Source organism: Amblyomma maculatum, chromosome 6, assembly GCF_055883805.1.
Source record: "Amblyomma maculatum isolate TAMU_Amacu chromosome 6, ASM5588380v1, whole genome shotgun sequence".
NCBI classification, from domain to species: domain Eukaryota; kingdom Metazoa; phylum Arthropoda; class Arachnida; order Ixodida; family Ixodidae; genus Amblyomma; species Amblyomma maculatum.
The window spans coordinates 7,095,475-7,111,563 of NC_139349.1; the positions used below are offsets into that span (position 1 = coordinate 7,095,475).

A 16,089-nucleotide genomic window follows, 5' to 3' on the forward strand; every position below is an offset into this window, starting at 1 on the left:
CAGTGCTAGTGAAGCATTCTGCCACTCCTCTGCTCTGGCAGTTCTATGGTGCCGCTGCGTCTGCTGTCTTCTTCATGTTGCTTCCGTCAACACTGGCATATATCCCTGGCAATCGCACTCTTCGTTTGCATAGTCGAACTGCACTGGCGTGTCGTCCCTTGCCTGCGTCACCGCTCGCATATAGCCCTCGCAATCACGTTTGTCATTTTCTTCATACAGTTTACTTGCTGCGCTAGGTCCTCGGTTTTTTTCTCTTGCACTCTATGGAGAGCTGTCCAGTGAGTTTTATGCACGGTATTACGATTACAAAAAAATGGCACGGTTTTGCTTTTCCTTTGCGATACCGTGATTCACAGCCAAGGACAAAAAACTTCTACCTTGTGGTTTCGTACCATCAGCGTTGAAATAATGACACACGGTATCTGCCTCTCACACGTCTGGCGCGCCGCATCGTCTGCATACCAGTGAAATCGTTGCGTGGTTTGTAGTCTGCGTGCCTCTTTCGATTCATTCTTATGGATACATGCAGCCAACACAAAAAAATGTCGCAATTGGAGCGTTACCTTAAATGTTTTATCTTAAAAGAAGAGAGTTTGGCGTATGTGCAACAATGACCACGATCCCATTTGTGTGTTTTTCGGTTAGCAGACATTGTGCAAAGCTACCACTTCGTCGGCTCTTCGCCTGTTGGTCGCGACCACGCGGTTGCCTGGACCGAGTGTTAGGGCATTTCGTTTTGCGGCAGTGTCGAGAGGTGGCACATCAGGCTTTCTTTACGAGGATGATAGGAAGAGGAGGAATGTGTGCTCAAATCCGTGTCAGCGAGCAAAGGGGAGTGGAGGGAGCGAAGCTGTGCGCCGGACGCGGGCTCGGCGTTCGTGTAGCAAAATTTGGCCATGATGAATGGATTGCAGCGCGCTACAATCTACACTAATCTCTTGTCTTACTCCATGGTGCTGGTTTTGTCTGTTAAACAAACTTTCATTCTGCTGTTCTTTCTGCTATCAGAGGTCCAAGTCCAAGGACGCTGCCTCCAAGGCTGCACCAAGTCGCAGTCGCAGTGGCCGGAAGATAAAGCGTAAAAAGTTCAGCTCTGAGAGCGAAGGAGAAGAGGCTCCCAAATCTGCTGATGTTGGAGAAGAGGATGAAGTCCACAAGGAGCCCAGTGATGAGGAAGAACCTCCGCCACCTGAAGAGGAGAACGAGGAGAGGCCAGCTCCCGACTCGCCGCCACCACCTCCACCAGAGCAAGCTCCTGTCAAGGAAGAGCCCCCTGCTCCTAAAGAGAGTGAGAATGCATGCTTACCTGTTGTGTTTTGGCAGCAAATGCCCAGTGCTGCAGAGCATTACAGTTTAAACTGGATAAATTAAGCTCAAAAGGGATCGCCTATATTTACTAATTTATGTATTATGTATGTACTTGTGTGTGTGTGTGTACTATACACATGTACATTTGGACTTTAGCCCACGGGGGCGGGGATGTCATACGAAATTTTCAATTAAATTTTCATTGCTTTTGTGCTGAGGAAAACAATACAGTGTGGTGGTACAGCTGTAGCTAATTTCGTTCACTCAAACCACAGTTGAGAGTATCTTGACAGTGGCGTGCGAATATGCGGTCACGTGAATTTTGGTTTTATTATTATTTCATGGGCTTCCTTTTTTTGTGCTAGAAGAAAGAATACATATAGACCTTGATGTAACAAAGTGCATTGTATCGAAACAAATTATTTTGGTTTTCACAGGCTTGTTTCCTTAGAACACAATGAGTTTGTAGCTCAAGTATAGCAAATAAATTTTAGTGCACTTTTCGTTCAGCTAAATTTTGTTCTGTGTTGAGACGATCACGGGGAATGATTGAGCCGCAAGCTCAAAGTGTTGAGCGGGGTGCATGCAGAAGTGTGCACTGGAGCACATCATGAAAGTGGGCTCTGCTTGGAAAGCAGGTGAAGAGCACATGGCCAACGTAATTGCGGCTGTTACAGCAAGCGCGCCTCCTGCTGCACTATCTGGGGTTATACGGGCGAAGTACGCTAACATAGTGTCGGGCGAATCCACCAGCCAGCACGACCGTGTGCACAACGTGCAGCCAACAAGATCAGGCACAGCTTGTCGCAATCTTGCCCAAGACGGGTGCCGAATGAATTGTCACTTTTATTTGTTATCATAAATCTCTATAAAGGACTGGAAGGGTCTGCATACCCATTCGCGTAGTGCAAACAAGGATGCACAAGCTCGCGCTTGTGGCGGAAAGCGATGGTGTGCAGTTCATTATATATGATGGACTGCACTTGCCCGTGAGGACTCGCAGTTCAGAGTGATAATAGTGAAACTAGAATAGGCTGGTGCATCGTGCCCATATCTCACGTAGCCTCTACTTTCACCACAATCCGAGCCTTTCCCTGCGAACAGTCTCTGAAATGTATGTCAGGTGACAAACTTCAGTGTGCAAAATTTCAGTTTTATGAAATAAACTGCGGATTTGTTATTGCGAGGTTTAACTGTACGCTGGAGTCTTTCCTTATAGCAAATAATGGAATGAAGGTTTCGAAGGTGCGCCCAAACTTTGCAAATCCCGTTTAATGTCTGAAGTTCATATTTAATTCAGGTAAGTTACCATAATTAATTAGCAAACTCCAAAGCAAAATTTTTTGTTATTCACAGGGTTACATCGACACGCTGATTGGTACTTGACAAGCACTCATTTTTGGAGCAGTGGAAGAGCCACTTTGATGGAAGCATGGAAAATGCTCAGTACCGCCAATGATTCTCCAAAACGTTGCACAAATGCGATCGGTTAGATGGCTGTTGTGCAGCTTATAGCCGCTGTCGCCATGGGTGGTTGGCACATACTGTGTGCAGCCCATAAAAGGAAACGGAAACAAAGTAGCCAGCCTATTATTGGAGACAAGGCCGATCATGTTTTGCTTACAGTTGCAACCACATTAGTGGTGCACGGTCAGCTCTGCAACACTCAGTTCAGGCTTGAGGAGTAGTAACATGACGATCGCTTACAGTGCCTGTCATACCTGGATGTGGCCTAGCTGGTGCAAGACTAATAGTACATATGTGGCGCCATGTCCTTACAATGGGGTTTGACTAGGATCGCACTGACAGTAAGACTTGTCTGTATTTCCGAATTTAGGGGTGTCGAATTAACAAGCATTTAGATGCAAGTCTCGGACATCACACTGAATAGAGAGCAAGCAGCCGCCGCCACTACCCTATTCTCTGGCTGCTGTGCCGGCCATGGCTCCAGTTTGGCTTTATCCACTTGCCCATGGTTGTGCCAGATTTTATTTTCTCTCCCCATTTTAGAGGTGAACAGCCTCATAACTATGCTACCCTATCGGGAGGAGTTTCTTAACCATTTGCCAGGCAACAGGCTGCCCAGACATGGTGACACATAGTTCTAATTATCCTTGGTAGAAATGACTTGCGTTCGAACTAGCGACCTTTTTCATCCATTGACGTCGATAGAGCTTGACTGGGCCAAGTAGTGCAGTTCAAATTATACGAAAATCGGAGGATCGAGGTTTGAATTAACGCACTTTCACTGGAAATGTAGTGAGGTAGTGTAGTTGGTAGAGTTGACGGGTAGCTGCTGTGTCTAATGGCCTGGCATTATCAGAGAAACTTTGTGTACTTGGAAACACCAAGGTAGTATTGTCAAGGATTGATTGTGTCAAAAATATGGCCAAGTGGAAAAGAATAAGACCAACCGAAATTATCACCATAGTCTGCTGTGAATTTTGACTGCCACAAGTGCTCAGAAGATAGCCCATTCACATTTGCATGACAACTTTTCGCTTCTAATGCGTATAAAGCTTGGAAATATAGTATTGTCCATCTTAGCTGGCTTCTTGTCTATGAAGTGAGCTGTATGCTGGTTATTTCAATAAAGATGGACCTGTATTTAAAAAATGCACCCTTTGAGATATAGAGGTGGCTTCATCGGCATGTTATTTGAACTAAGATGAACCTGTATTTAAAAAGCACACCTTTTGAGATATCGAGAAGGCTTCATCGGCATTGAAATATCAACATTGGCTTACATCAGAAGACAGGTGAATCGTGCTGACTATTAAGCTGGTAAACAACTGTTACACTTAGGTGCCAAAATATAAGTGGAGGTTTTTGGTCAGCTGTTCGAAAACACAAATTTCTTTGCTGTTGCTAGTCATCAAATTTTGTCCATCACATGTCCTTTCAAAAAATGTATCTTTGGCAAGCTGCAAATTAGTTTCAATCACTACACTCTACTGTGTGGTGCACCTGTAGCGTGGCCTCTATCCTGTGTGTGCTGGAGCAGCAAGCACCGAAGCATAAGCAGGGCACGGCAGTAATTTCCAGTAATTCAGTACTAGCTAAGCGACAGTCGACATCTAGTGTTTGTTAATCAAAGTCAACCGTCTTAACATGCTTGTTGCATGGTGTTTACAGATACATACACTTTCATGGGCAGCGACGGGGAATTGGAAACTTCCGTGGTATTGAGGAATTCGCTGTGTATAGAAGTTTAACTGTACAGATTTATTTAGTGAAAAACCAGGCAACAGTCCTGATTTAAGATGATTCATTTGTGCATGTTTTCGTATCAGTGGTGATTTGTCAAATGCATTACAATTTGTGATCGCAGCGAGGTTTGTGGAAGCAAAATTCAAATGCGCTAGCACAGGTTAGTTTGTCTCCATCACACTGCCGCCAAGCAGTGTGTAATGAGCATGCTGCTTCAGCACAATGGAACTAAGGAGCTAAGGAAATATGTTTCAGAATACCGGTATGTCTTCTAGGAGGAATAAGGAAAAGCCAGCAAGTACCACTTTGGAGGCCGTGGGTTCGGATCCCACCGCTGGCATGTGGATTTTTTTTTTTTCCTACATTCTAACCAACTATAGAGTACCTACAGGTTTAATTATTTATATGCATGACCACACACACAAAAACAAAATCCCTTATTTCTTTTATGACAGTGGCTGTAGGCTTTATTCAGTTGCTTACACAAATAATAATTAATTCACCTTCATGGACACAAGAAGAAAAAAAATCTATGCTTTCCTTTGTGTCAGTGTCTGTTGGCTCGAGTGTGTCTGAGCTATCCAGTTTGAAATAATTCGGTGCTCAGGGGTTGTTGGCACGAGCAAGGAGGCAGATTTACCTCGTATACATCTGTGCATCACTGAAATGCCTCAAACTTTGCTACAACTGGAGGTTTGCTTAAACCTTGTACTGACCCTTTTGTTGAGAGTTAGCACTACCTCTCTAAGTTACAAGCAGCCTGCTCATGGGGTCGCCATTTCTGTGCAGCCTCGCACCGTGGGAAGAAAGGAAAACATCATCACAAGGACAAGAGTGAAGAGGTGGTTCCTGAAATGGCACTGCCACCGCCACCCGAACCTGAAGCACAAGAAGAGAAGAGGGATGACGTTCAAGCACCGTTGCCCACAGAAGTCATCAATGCCAAGCCACCAAAGAAGTCAGGGCGACGCCGGGACAAGCATGCAAATTCTGAAGCAGCTGCCACCACCAAAGAAAACACTGGTAGGTCGGCCGTTTGAACAAGGTGCTCATTTTCTGCAGTTCTTTGAGTTCTCTCCATTTCTCTTCGTCCGGTGTTTGGGTACGAGCATTCATGTATCTCACAGTGACGTAAAGCAACTTTGCCTTCATATGTATGTTATTGTATGGGTGTACTTGTATTTCTTTCTTTTTCTTTTTTTCGAAACTAAGAAAATAAAAGGAGGAAAGCATTTTTTATGGGGGCAGTGATCCTCAGATTGCTGAATTCCAGAGTCGTTTTTACTGCCGCATAATGCTCTCATTCTTGTGTGTCTTCCTTCATGGGTTTATGATGTGGAGAGTCACACCATTGCCTTTCTATGTGTCCCAAGTCAGCTTCTCCAATGTTGTCTTGTGTGAAGAGAGTGCTCTGGTAATTGAACATATTCCTTTTTACTCTGGAAATTCTATTATTTTTTAAGACACGCTGAGCAGAATGTGTCAATGAAGTGCACTGACACTTTGTCATAGCGGTGCATGCTACACTGGCAGTTAGCATTCGGGCAAGTTCTTTGCGTAACAATGTAAAGCAGATCTTCTCTTACTGAAACCTGCCAAATTTATGTGAAGGGATGGTAGGTGAGTGAAGTATGTTTCATTCTTGAGCATGGTGCCTGCACTTGTTAGTGGCCATGTTGTGTGGCCTCCCCTGTTTGTCTCTAGCAGCAGCTCCATCCATGGGTGTTAGGAAATAAGCAGCTTAAACACCGTCTGATCTGTGCATGTGTGGTATTTTCTGGTTAATGTGCAGCAATAGCACACCAGTAGAAGCCGCCATCTGCCCCACTCCACTAAACCAGGGGTGCGATTATGGGCTGCTCTGGAGGGGCAGTTTTGGCTAGGGAGCGGGAGTTATCTCTGGACTAGGGCCTAATTCAATTGTAAACTAGGTGACCTGTCAGCAGTACAACCGGTGCTGCACTTCTCTGCACTGTAGCTTATGTTTCTCCTTGCTGGAATTATTCTGAAGCAGGTACAAGTATTCAGTTGTTGGTATCATCCATGTGACATTAGAAAGCACTCCTGTGGCGATGAAAAATATTGCCACATTTATTATACTCCAACTTGTAAGCATTCTTCATCAATCATGTCTATCAGGCGATTTGCCACATACTCTCCCACCAACAACCCTTTATGCTCTACATAAGGCTCACCCATCATGACACTATTGGTGCTTTAAGTTTGTCTACTCATACTGGTGAAGGTGAGAAATTTAGCCGCGTTTTGCACTTGGTGATGGCTATGCTTATTATAAGCACCATTTTAGGCACCCACTTCAGCACTGCCAGCACTTTAGTTTGAGCAAGAACTGCATCATTTGTTTCTCTTTTGTGCTTTGACTTGCCTGCATCAATAAGCAGTGCAATTTTTTTCTTTTCTTTTTTTTTTCTTTTTTTTTCTTTTTTTTTTCTCGCTCTCTCTTCTTCCCTCCCTCCCTTTTTTTTTTTTTTTTTTTTCTATTTTACTTTTTGTTTTCCCTCCTGGTAGTTAAACCTGCTCAGCACATCAGGGCCCATATTCATACCATGGAAGTGTCCACTAAGTAGTCTTGTCCAAACTGGTGGGGCCTTAACTGGACAAGTTCTCTCGCCCCAATTCACAGCTGATGCTGCCGCTTCGAATAAAATTCATTGTGTAAATGCCTTTAAGGGGGTAGACACACCAAACTTTTTTCAGTGTATTTGTGCGTTGGAATCACATGTAAGACATAAGTAAACTTGGCTGAAATTGCGAAATTCTTTTTGTGCACAGTAAATAGCTTATAAATGAACATATTCTGCTAACTAGTTTCGGCTTTGGTTTCGCGTTGCGGGACAACAGTTTCTACTTCGCAAGTATAAGATCACATGCAACTGACAAATTCAGCAATTTAATAGCTACTGGTTCAGTCGCTGTCATCCCACTTTCTGAGGCAGCTTAGTGTGAGTGTTTACACGAAATAAAACTACAAAGCAGCAAATATATTCTAGCTTCTGTTTGTGTCACGTGATCATGTACTCATTTATGACATCAGAACCTTGGTTCGACAACCTGACATTGAGACTGCAGAATCAATAAAATTCAATTGTGAATTGTTTGATCAAACATTGCCCCACCAATTTCAACTTTTGAGCATCTTATCGTAAATTGTAGATATCCGTAGCAGCAGTCTTGCATCATTCACTTTGGTACTACAGTTATCGCTTAAACGGCAAGGGTGCTTTCAGTTGAGATGGCATAGGAGAAAAACATAGTGAACTGTCGTGATACGATTGTTGCCCCCTGCATTTGAAGCTTCAACTGATCATGGGCCGAAGTTGACGTGTCCACTTAGTGGTCATATCCAGAATGCGGGCCCAGGTTCAGTGGAGTATGGCCGAAGTTGGTTGTTTAGTGCTTCATACGCCACATTATGTTGCTCAAGAGATTCATTGTGTTTGTGCCCTCTTGAAAGCATTTTGAAGCACATTGTTTTCTCACATCAGTTTTGTGCCCACTGGAGAGAATGCTAACAATCGGAATTATGGTGTGTTGTTTTCGGACCTTACTTAGCCTGAACCGAGGATGGTTAACAGGGCATTTCATTGAGCATAAGTTCAGTTCCACTATATTTAATATGATAAAATAAAATTGTTTTGTGGCTTTACATGGTCCTTCTCATTTTCTCCATAGGCCCGAAACTGTTACATAATGTGATCTGTTGTGATATGGCAGTGCTTGAACTGCTTTATTTACTCCCTCTTACCTGCAGTTTGTTCCTCATTAGAAGCTGTTCACAATAAGGTGTGCTTCAATAATTTCTCAAGGTTGATTGTAGTACCTTACTGCAGCTTTGCAATGCGTGAAAGACTAAAGGTGATTCTACGGTATGTGTAACTTAGAGGCTATAGTGTTAGTATATACACCTAATTCTGCGGTGCTTCGTTTCATCCTTTGTAATGGTGCGTAAGACATTACGGTACACAATTCTCCGCGTGATATTTGCCTACGGTCTCTGAATGATTCATAATCGAATTTCTTTTCTCACCTGTTTCGGTTTCAACAGCTGAGCAATAGCTGCGATGTCAGTCAAGTTTAGGTCACGGGAGTGATTTAAAAAACATTGATGGAATCGTTCCTCTGTTCGAATTTGCTACAATGCTAAAGCCAGCTTGCCTCAATAACGGGCATCACAAAAAGGAAAGTGTCGGCGACTATGCCGCTGTTTGTTCCTGCCACGCATGACCTATACTGGATTGCGACGTCAGAGCCATATCTCTGCTGTTGAAACTGCAACTGGTGAGGAAAGTAAATTCAGTTATAAATTATTTAGCACTTGTGCATCATTACCAAGAAGGAAAATGCCACCGAAATTAGGTGTTTATACTCCTTTAATACCCTGACTTCTTTTAACAGCTGTAGATTCTGTAAGCTACATTCTGTAAGCTACATTGTCGTAACAGTGTGCCACTGCTAGTGCTTTCTTGTTTGATATGATTTTTTTTTTTTTTTTTTTTTTTGTACGAGTATTGGTGCAAGTTACAAATACTCGTAAAAACATTTTGTATTCGATTCTATTTTGAAAAAGCTTTGCACATCCCTTACATATTATTGGGTGTTTCGTCTGCAGAAGAAAAGCCTGGTCTGTGATGGAAAATGTATTTGGCAAGCAGCCATGTGTAACTGAGATGTTCTTGAGAAAACATCCTTAGGAATTAATGTGGGTCGTATGTTGAAACACTGCTGGATAAACTGTGGAAGCGGAGTTGTTCCAACGCAGGGGATATTAGAACTACTGTCTCATTTCTTTTGTCTGCTGTGCAGCAGAATCTTTGCTTTGCCCATCTAATTTTGTAACTTAATACAAGCTTCCGCCTCATCATCATCTGGTAATCTAGATACCTTGAGCAAAGAAGCACAAACTTTACTGACTGCTCAATATTATATATGATGAAAGAGGTGATACCTGCTTTCCAGAGGCCATATGTTACTTGGAAGTTGTACAGTCGAACCCGAATATATTGAACTCGACGGGGGTCTCAAAATAGTTCGATGTATTGATAATTCGATATACCGAAATTGGCTTGAGACGCCGCTTGCGATCGTGAAAAATGATGCTGTATTTGTCGCGTAATCAACCAACTCGCATAATGAGCCCACCCCCCACTTTTGCCGCGGAGGATTTAAAAAAAGAAAAAGAAGAAGAAGAAACGAGTTCAGTGGCGCACCCCTCTGTTTCGACCGTCGCATCCACAGCTCATTTATTGGCAGCGCGCCAAGATGCTACACAGCGATAACATCATGGCGTATTTATCTTTTAACTATACTTTTGATAGATCCTGCAGTGGCAGGGAGCGAACTTGGCAGATTGCCCGTGATGGCTTGATTGCACAAGCCTGGTTCGATTTATCACGCCGCGCTTGGGGCGGCGTAATCCACTGCCACAAAATCATTGGAAAGCGTGAATGCTGCAAATGCCGTTTGAAGTGAACAATGCTAAAAGTCTGTGTCATGATCGCAGCTGACGGCGTGCTTTCGTTGATACATAAAATGTAAGAATAGATAACTCCCGCAAAAAAAAAAGAAAAGAAAAGCCTGTTACTTAATGTTCGCAGCCACCATATCTTACGCTGCGCCGCACGTTTAGCACGACAAGTAAGGACGACTCTCCCAAAAGAAAAGAAAAATGCTGCTTCCTCAGGTTGTCTAGCAACAGGGACTTGTCGGAAATTTCATGCACCGGGAAAATGCAAGAAAATATCAGGGAAACCATTAAAAATTTCACCAAGTCAGGGAAAATGGCGCAATATAATCTGCAGGGCATTTTCATTCTAAGCTGGCGCACAGCAAGTATGCTATTCATGCCTTTTTTTTTTTTCTTTTTTTTTCTGTGCTGCGCATCCCCCACCGCGGCTGTGCCGCAAGGCAAGGCGCGATATATTACTTCGACGCCAGCACATGGCTGAGCTGCCGCAATAGAAGAACCAATACGCACATGAGTTGGGTACTCAATGAATAATGCGGAAGGGCTGTGTGAGAGTAGTACGTGACCAAAAGCAGGAATAATTGTGCCGGCAGCGGCCAGCGCAAAAGCGATCAGCGAGCTGAGCTACAGCTGAGGTGACACTCCAGCGGTTGACCACTCACGTCTTCGCGATCTCGCCGCAAGTTCCGCGCTTCGTGTGCACGATAAAATCGTGTTCACAATCACGAACTCGGTACCGGCATCACATTCCGCGCTATCGCCGAGGTGAAACTCCCGCTACTAGCAAGGCCGTCGCGGACTTCTTGACATAACGGACATTGGGCCAGCTCCGCTGTAGCCGTACGGGGCGGCGGCGTCAACTCAGTGTACCGTGATCCGGGATGCAATTAGCGCTGTAAGATGTGAACCCGCAAAGTCGTCATCGGGCAGCGTGGTTGATGTTCCCTGCACATCTAACAAATCTGGCACCGGCTGTAACTCAGGTTCCGACAGCACACTTGTAGCTGATATCTTCTGGTTATTGTTCCACGCCCATTTCTTACGGCTTCCAAAGGCTCGTTGCATCTGCGGTAACAATCTACTGTTTTGCGGCATCTCAATCGCAAGGAAAAGCTGCACAAAGCGGTGCATCGAGAAACACGAGCGCAAACGGAAACGCACATGAAACTGCAGCGAACGCAGAACAGCAAGGGAAAAAAAAAATTATAGCATCAAAGAGCTCTGCTGAGGCTGGCATCAGTGTGCTTTTAATTTTCAGTAAACTTTTGAAGTTTTTCCCCGCCATTAACACCAATAGCAGCCTTTCACTATTGTAAACTGCAGAATTTGATTAATAAATAGCTTTTTGTTGCGAATTATTCGTCAATGCTCATTATCATCAGCGGCTACATTTTTTAGCCTTTTCATTCGTCAGGAAATTTGATTGAGAAAACCTGGAAAATTCAAGGAGTTTGAAAATAGTGGTTTACTAGACACCCTGTTCCTAACATCTGCAGCTACCATGGCATACGCTACGCCACACGTTCAGCACAAAGGCAAAAATGAACGACTCCCGCAAAAAAAGAAAGCCGCACTTGCAGCCGCTGTAGCTTACGCACGTTCAGCACGACGACACGTCAGCCGCCACCCGCAGAGCGTTCACAACACACACTGGGAAAAGTGTCTGCCACGGGCTGAGCTTGGCTGAGCTGGCTTGTGCGCACATGTGTAGTGCGTGCTGCTGCGAACGAAGACCGAGAAAGAGTGAGGGAGAGTGTAGATAAAGCTCAGCAGAAGAGTGGGCACACCCTTACGCCCTTACGCTTTGCTCTATCGCGTTTTTCCACTCTCCCGAACACCACGGCTGCATTGGTTCCCTCGTTCCTTCACTCACATGGCTTGCAAACGTCACGTGCTAGCGTGGCAGCGATCACCGCAGATGCGCGCGCCATTGGGGAAAGGGCACGGCGCCAGCCGTTGTGGAGACTATGCAGTCATCGCCGAACTGTGCCCTCGCAACGTCATGCGGCAAATGGCCGAGTGATCGTCTTTTGGGAAGGCGTGCGCCGTACAATACGTAGTGCGGAGTTCGATATATCGAACGACCAGTGAAATTGAGTTCGATATACGACGCAACTTTCCTATACTTTTACTACATGGAATTTTCAAGGTGATATTCCATTAGTTCGATATAACCAAAATTCAAATTATCCGGGTTCGACTGTAACTCTTTTGCTTATTTTGTAATTGTATAGCTGAACGTTCGAGCAGTATCTTGTGCAATGGGTCTTTTGTTGAAAATGGTGTTCTTTTTAGTGTGTGTGGAACGGGGTAGGTCTTTATTCTTAGAAAAGTTTTACGGTACACGCATTGTATTATGAATGTTATTGCTTTTGGAATTCAAAATTTTAAATCTTTGCATATCTTTCTCCTGTTAGTGCTTTGTAATTTAAATGCCATTCAGGACTTCATTGATGGTTCTAAATTATATGTTCCAAAGCCTCCTTTTCTGTTGTGTTACAGTGCAAAGGAACTGCGAAAATATGCAAAAATGTTGACTAGAGCTGGACATTGTTTTTGTTGGGGGTAGGAAATGTGGGGAAAAGGCTTGTAGCGGAAGCAGAGCTTTTTATTCCCCTGCCTCCATTTTGTTTTCATTGTTCACATGTTCGATCATAAAGTGCGCTAGTTGTCACATTTTTCACTATGCACCTGGGTGTGAAAGCGTATGGGTACAGTTATTTATATGGATGTGCCTACAAATTTGTCATACAGTTAATAAAACTGTTGTTTTACTGGGAACTTACATTTGTGCACTGCTTGCAGTTTACTATCGAATGCATGCAAGTAGGGTGTAGGACACGCTGCTACTGTTGGTTAAAGCTGCTTTCTGTCCTTGCTTCTTACCCTGTGTGGCCCTGTGTCACAAAGTTTTCTGTCGAAGGACATGTCAAGAAATACGTCTGGCTGTGAAAACACTTTGAAAGCAGCAGCATGACTTTTTGCACAATTTTTGTGCATTCAACCTGCTTGCTGCCACTTTTAAGTCTTAGTGAGAGTCGAAGGAGTTGGAGAATGACTTGCATTGTTGGCCGCTTGATCGTGTATGTGTAGCGCTTTATTGTCCAGTGGCCAGCCATGCAATGTGACACCAACGGTTCTTAGATTCCATGTACTATTGCGTCTTTTTCTTCTTCGCTTCAAAAACTTTCCTGAAGCTGTAATGAAGTAACGGTGGTGTTATTCTCTAACTCTCTTCAGACCTTACTAAAGAGAACAACATTTCTGCTGAGCCTTTGGTTCCAACCGAGGTTAAAAACGAGAAAGAGCACGTCGAAACTCCGTAAGTAACCCTCTTGTACTCTTTTTTTTTTTTTTTCTTGACGCATGTTTCATCTGTGTGTGTGCTGCCTAGTCCCCGAGGTCAAGAGCTGGGCCTGTGAGATAGCACTGAGGGCTTTTGACAACATTGTTGCTCAAGAAAGCATAGATGCGAATTAGTCGAGCCTTTTTCCTGATGAAGCTTATGACATAGGCTATGCCTCCAAACTAGCATTCTCGGGTTGTGGCCCTTTGCGCTGCAGAGTAGCTGAAAGGTAGGTCTAAGTTTGGCTCGCCTTAATTTCATAATACAGTAGAACCCCGCTACAGTAAAGTGAAACTTAGGTAGTTCATCTTCCATAGACTGTACATTTGTCCCCCTTTATACTAAAAACATTTTTGGTAAAAATCGGTCATAAGTACATCTGGCCACACTGACGACTTCCCACTAAATGACATTGCCGCTGCCTAAAATCGCGAGAAAATAAACACCAAGCTTTTTTTTTGTTTGTTTGTTTTTTTTCAATGGCTTTCTCACTAAGCTTGGCAGCACTCAGGAGAAGCCAACTTTAGGTAGTCCTTGGAGTTGTGAGCTGAAGCGTGCAGCACCTGAGGAAAAAAAAACATAACGCTATCTACAAATGTGGAAAGAAAGCGTCACGGTTCGTTCAGAAAGTAAGAAAAAATAACGTGCCTCGAGAAATGTTAGCTGGTAGCTTACGCTATCGCATCATCGCGAAGGTGGGAGTGAAAGCAGAGAGAAAAAGGTGCCGTAGTAGAGGTCTTAGGACCACAGCGCGAAGAGGATTTTGGCTCATTGCACTTTAGTGGTCAAAAGTGCCCCCTGTGGCATAAATAAAGCTGAAACCATAGAGTAAACTACTATGTGCAAACTCCGTGTCTTTACTTTCAAGCCAAACCTAAGCGTAGCCATGCAGATAGCTCTCACCTAACTCCAGGTTTAACCACAAGATAAACCACAGCAAATTTTTTTATAGCTTTCAAACATTTACCCATAGGAAAAAGCAATTGCTGGAGACGCCCCGTAGTTTGTATCTCAATGCACGGCAGCTGATGTGTTTTATGCAACAATGCAAACGGCGTGGGAAAATGAATTCATGACGCGAGGACTGCATAGAAGCACACGGCTAGCAGATGACGCGGCTGGCTCTGCTGCCAGGTTTACTTCCAACTCTGCCACCAACGGCGTGGCTGTCGCTTTGCACGCAGCCCATAACTGAAAAAATAGCATAAAGAGACGATAAGAGAGCGATGGGAGGTATTTTAGAGTTTTTTTTTTCTTCATTAAGCAACAAGACATGTTCAGTAAGTAGGCATTTAATTACCAGACAGCAGCTTCAGTACCATGTCATCACCAACTACTGATATAATAAAGATTTTTTCCAGTCCCAGTGACTTTACTATAAAAGGGTTTACCTTGGCCTATTCAAGATTCGTCACCTACTGTGATGCCCTAACATGGTGGCTCAGAGGTTTGGGTGCTCAAGTGCCGAACCCTAGGACACTGGTTCAATACCAGCCAGTGTCTGCCCCATTTCGATGGAGGCATTTGAAACACAAGGTGCCAGTGTACTGTGTGAGGTCAGTGCACGTTTCAGAACCCCATGTGGTCGAAATTTCCAGAGTGTTCCTCGTAACTTGAGTTGTTTTGTGACATTAAACCCTATAAATGTATCACCCAGTGTGATATAAAAGTAGCTGTGGCATTCGTCTGCTGTGCCCATCCTCATACTGTCTAGTCCCTGTTGTGGCCACTGTATTTTGATAGAAGTGCGTGCAAGAAACACTCGTGTGCTGTGTGACGTTGGGGCATGTTAGGAACCCCACGTTGTCAAAGCTAATCTGGAGCCGTCCTCTATAGTGCCCAGAATATACCGGCTAGTGGACAAGCGCCTGCGCTTCTCTATGGGCAAGGATGGCGCCATTTGCAATGAAAGCCAATCGATAGCGACAGAGGGCGCTGCTCGTCGGGAGGGCACCATCGGAGCAGACGCCTCAGTTTTCTTTCTTCAGAGGACGGCAGTCCGTTGGTGTTATGCGTGCATGTTAAACCTGCTTCTTCGTGTATTTTGCGTTCACCAAAATACAGCGGTTTATTATCCAAAAAAAAACAGCGCGAACAAACGGGGACGACAGGAAGAAAAAACAAGAACAAGCGCTGTTTATTTCTGGTGCCGGTGCTTGCACATGCGAGTCGTTTCGCACTTCTAGCTGCTCGGCGACGATTGCATGGGTTCTTTTTCGCGTTTTGTGCCTGCCTGAATCCCTTCTTTTTTCATTGTGTCACCAGTGGTGAAGCGCGTTCCTGACTGTTGTTTCCCCTGTGCCTCTCACTAAACTGCATGGAAAATGCCAAAGAGAAAGCGGCTGTGCACAGGGAAGACATGCTTTGTTGGCAAATGGGTCTACCGCTAAGGAGCGTATTTTCATGTTTATGCACGCCATCTAATTCTACATACGCATTCTGCAGAATGGGAGAGAAACATCGATGGCAATGACGGAAGGGAAACGCCAACTGCTTAATTTGAGAGAACCATTTTTTGAGCATGCAGTTATAATCACAAGGGTGGAAACTCTGCCGAGTCAGTAACGTTGCTTCATGACATGTGTACATGTGTTGCGTAAAAGAAGCAAGGACAAGAAAATGTACACAACCACGCAGGACCTGTGTTGTGTACCTTTTCTGTGTCTTTCTTCCTTTTGCGCTACACACTCATGTCACATGAACCGGCCACGTCTCGTGCCTATTGTGAATCTGAGAAAAA

General features: G+C 44.3%; 1 protein-coding gene across 3 annotated transcripts in view; it reads left to right on the plus strand.

Annotated features, from left to right (window-relative positions):
- LOC146184998 (uncharacterized) overlaps window positions 1-16,089 on the plus strand; it is a 96,434-nt gene that overhangs the window by 18,348 nt on the left and 61,997 nt on the right. For all 3 annotated transcript variants that reach the window (XM_084605943.1, XM_084605944.1, XM_084605945.1), the window contains 3 exons: window positions 1,009-1,288; window positions 5,308-5,541; window positions 13,244-13,325. In XM_084605943.1, the coding sequence (XP_084462069.1) occupies window positions 1,009-1,288; window positions 5,308-5,541; window positions 13,244-13,325 (596 nt within the window). The remainder of the gene's footprint in view (window positions 1-1,008; window positions 1,289-5,307; window positions 5,542-13,243; window positions 13,326-16,089) is intronic.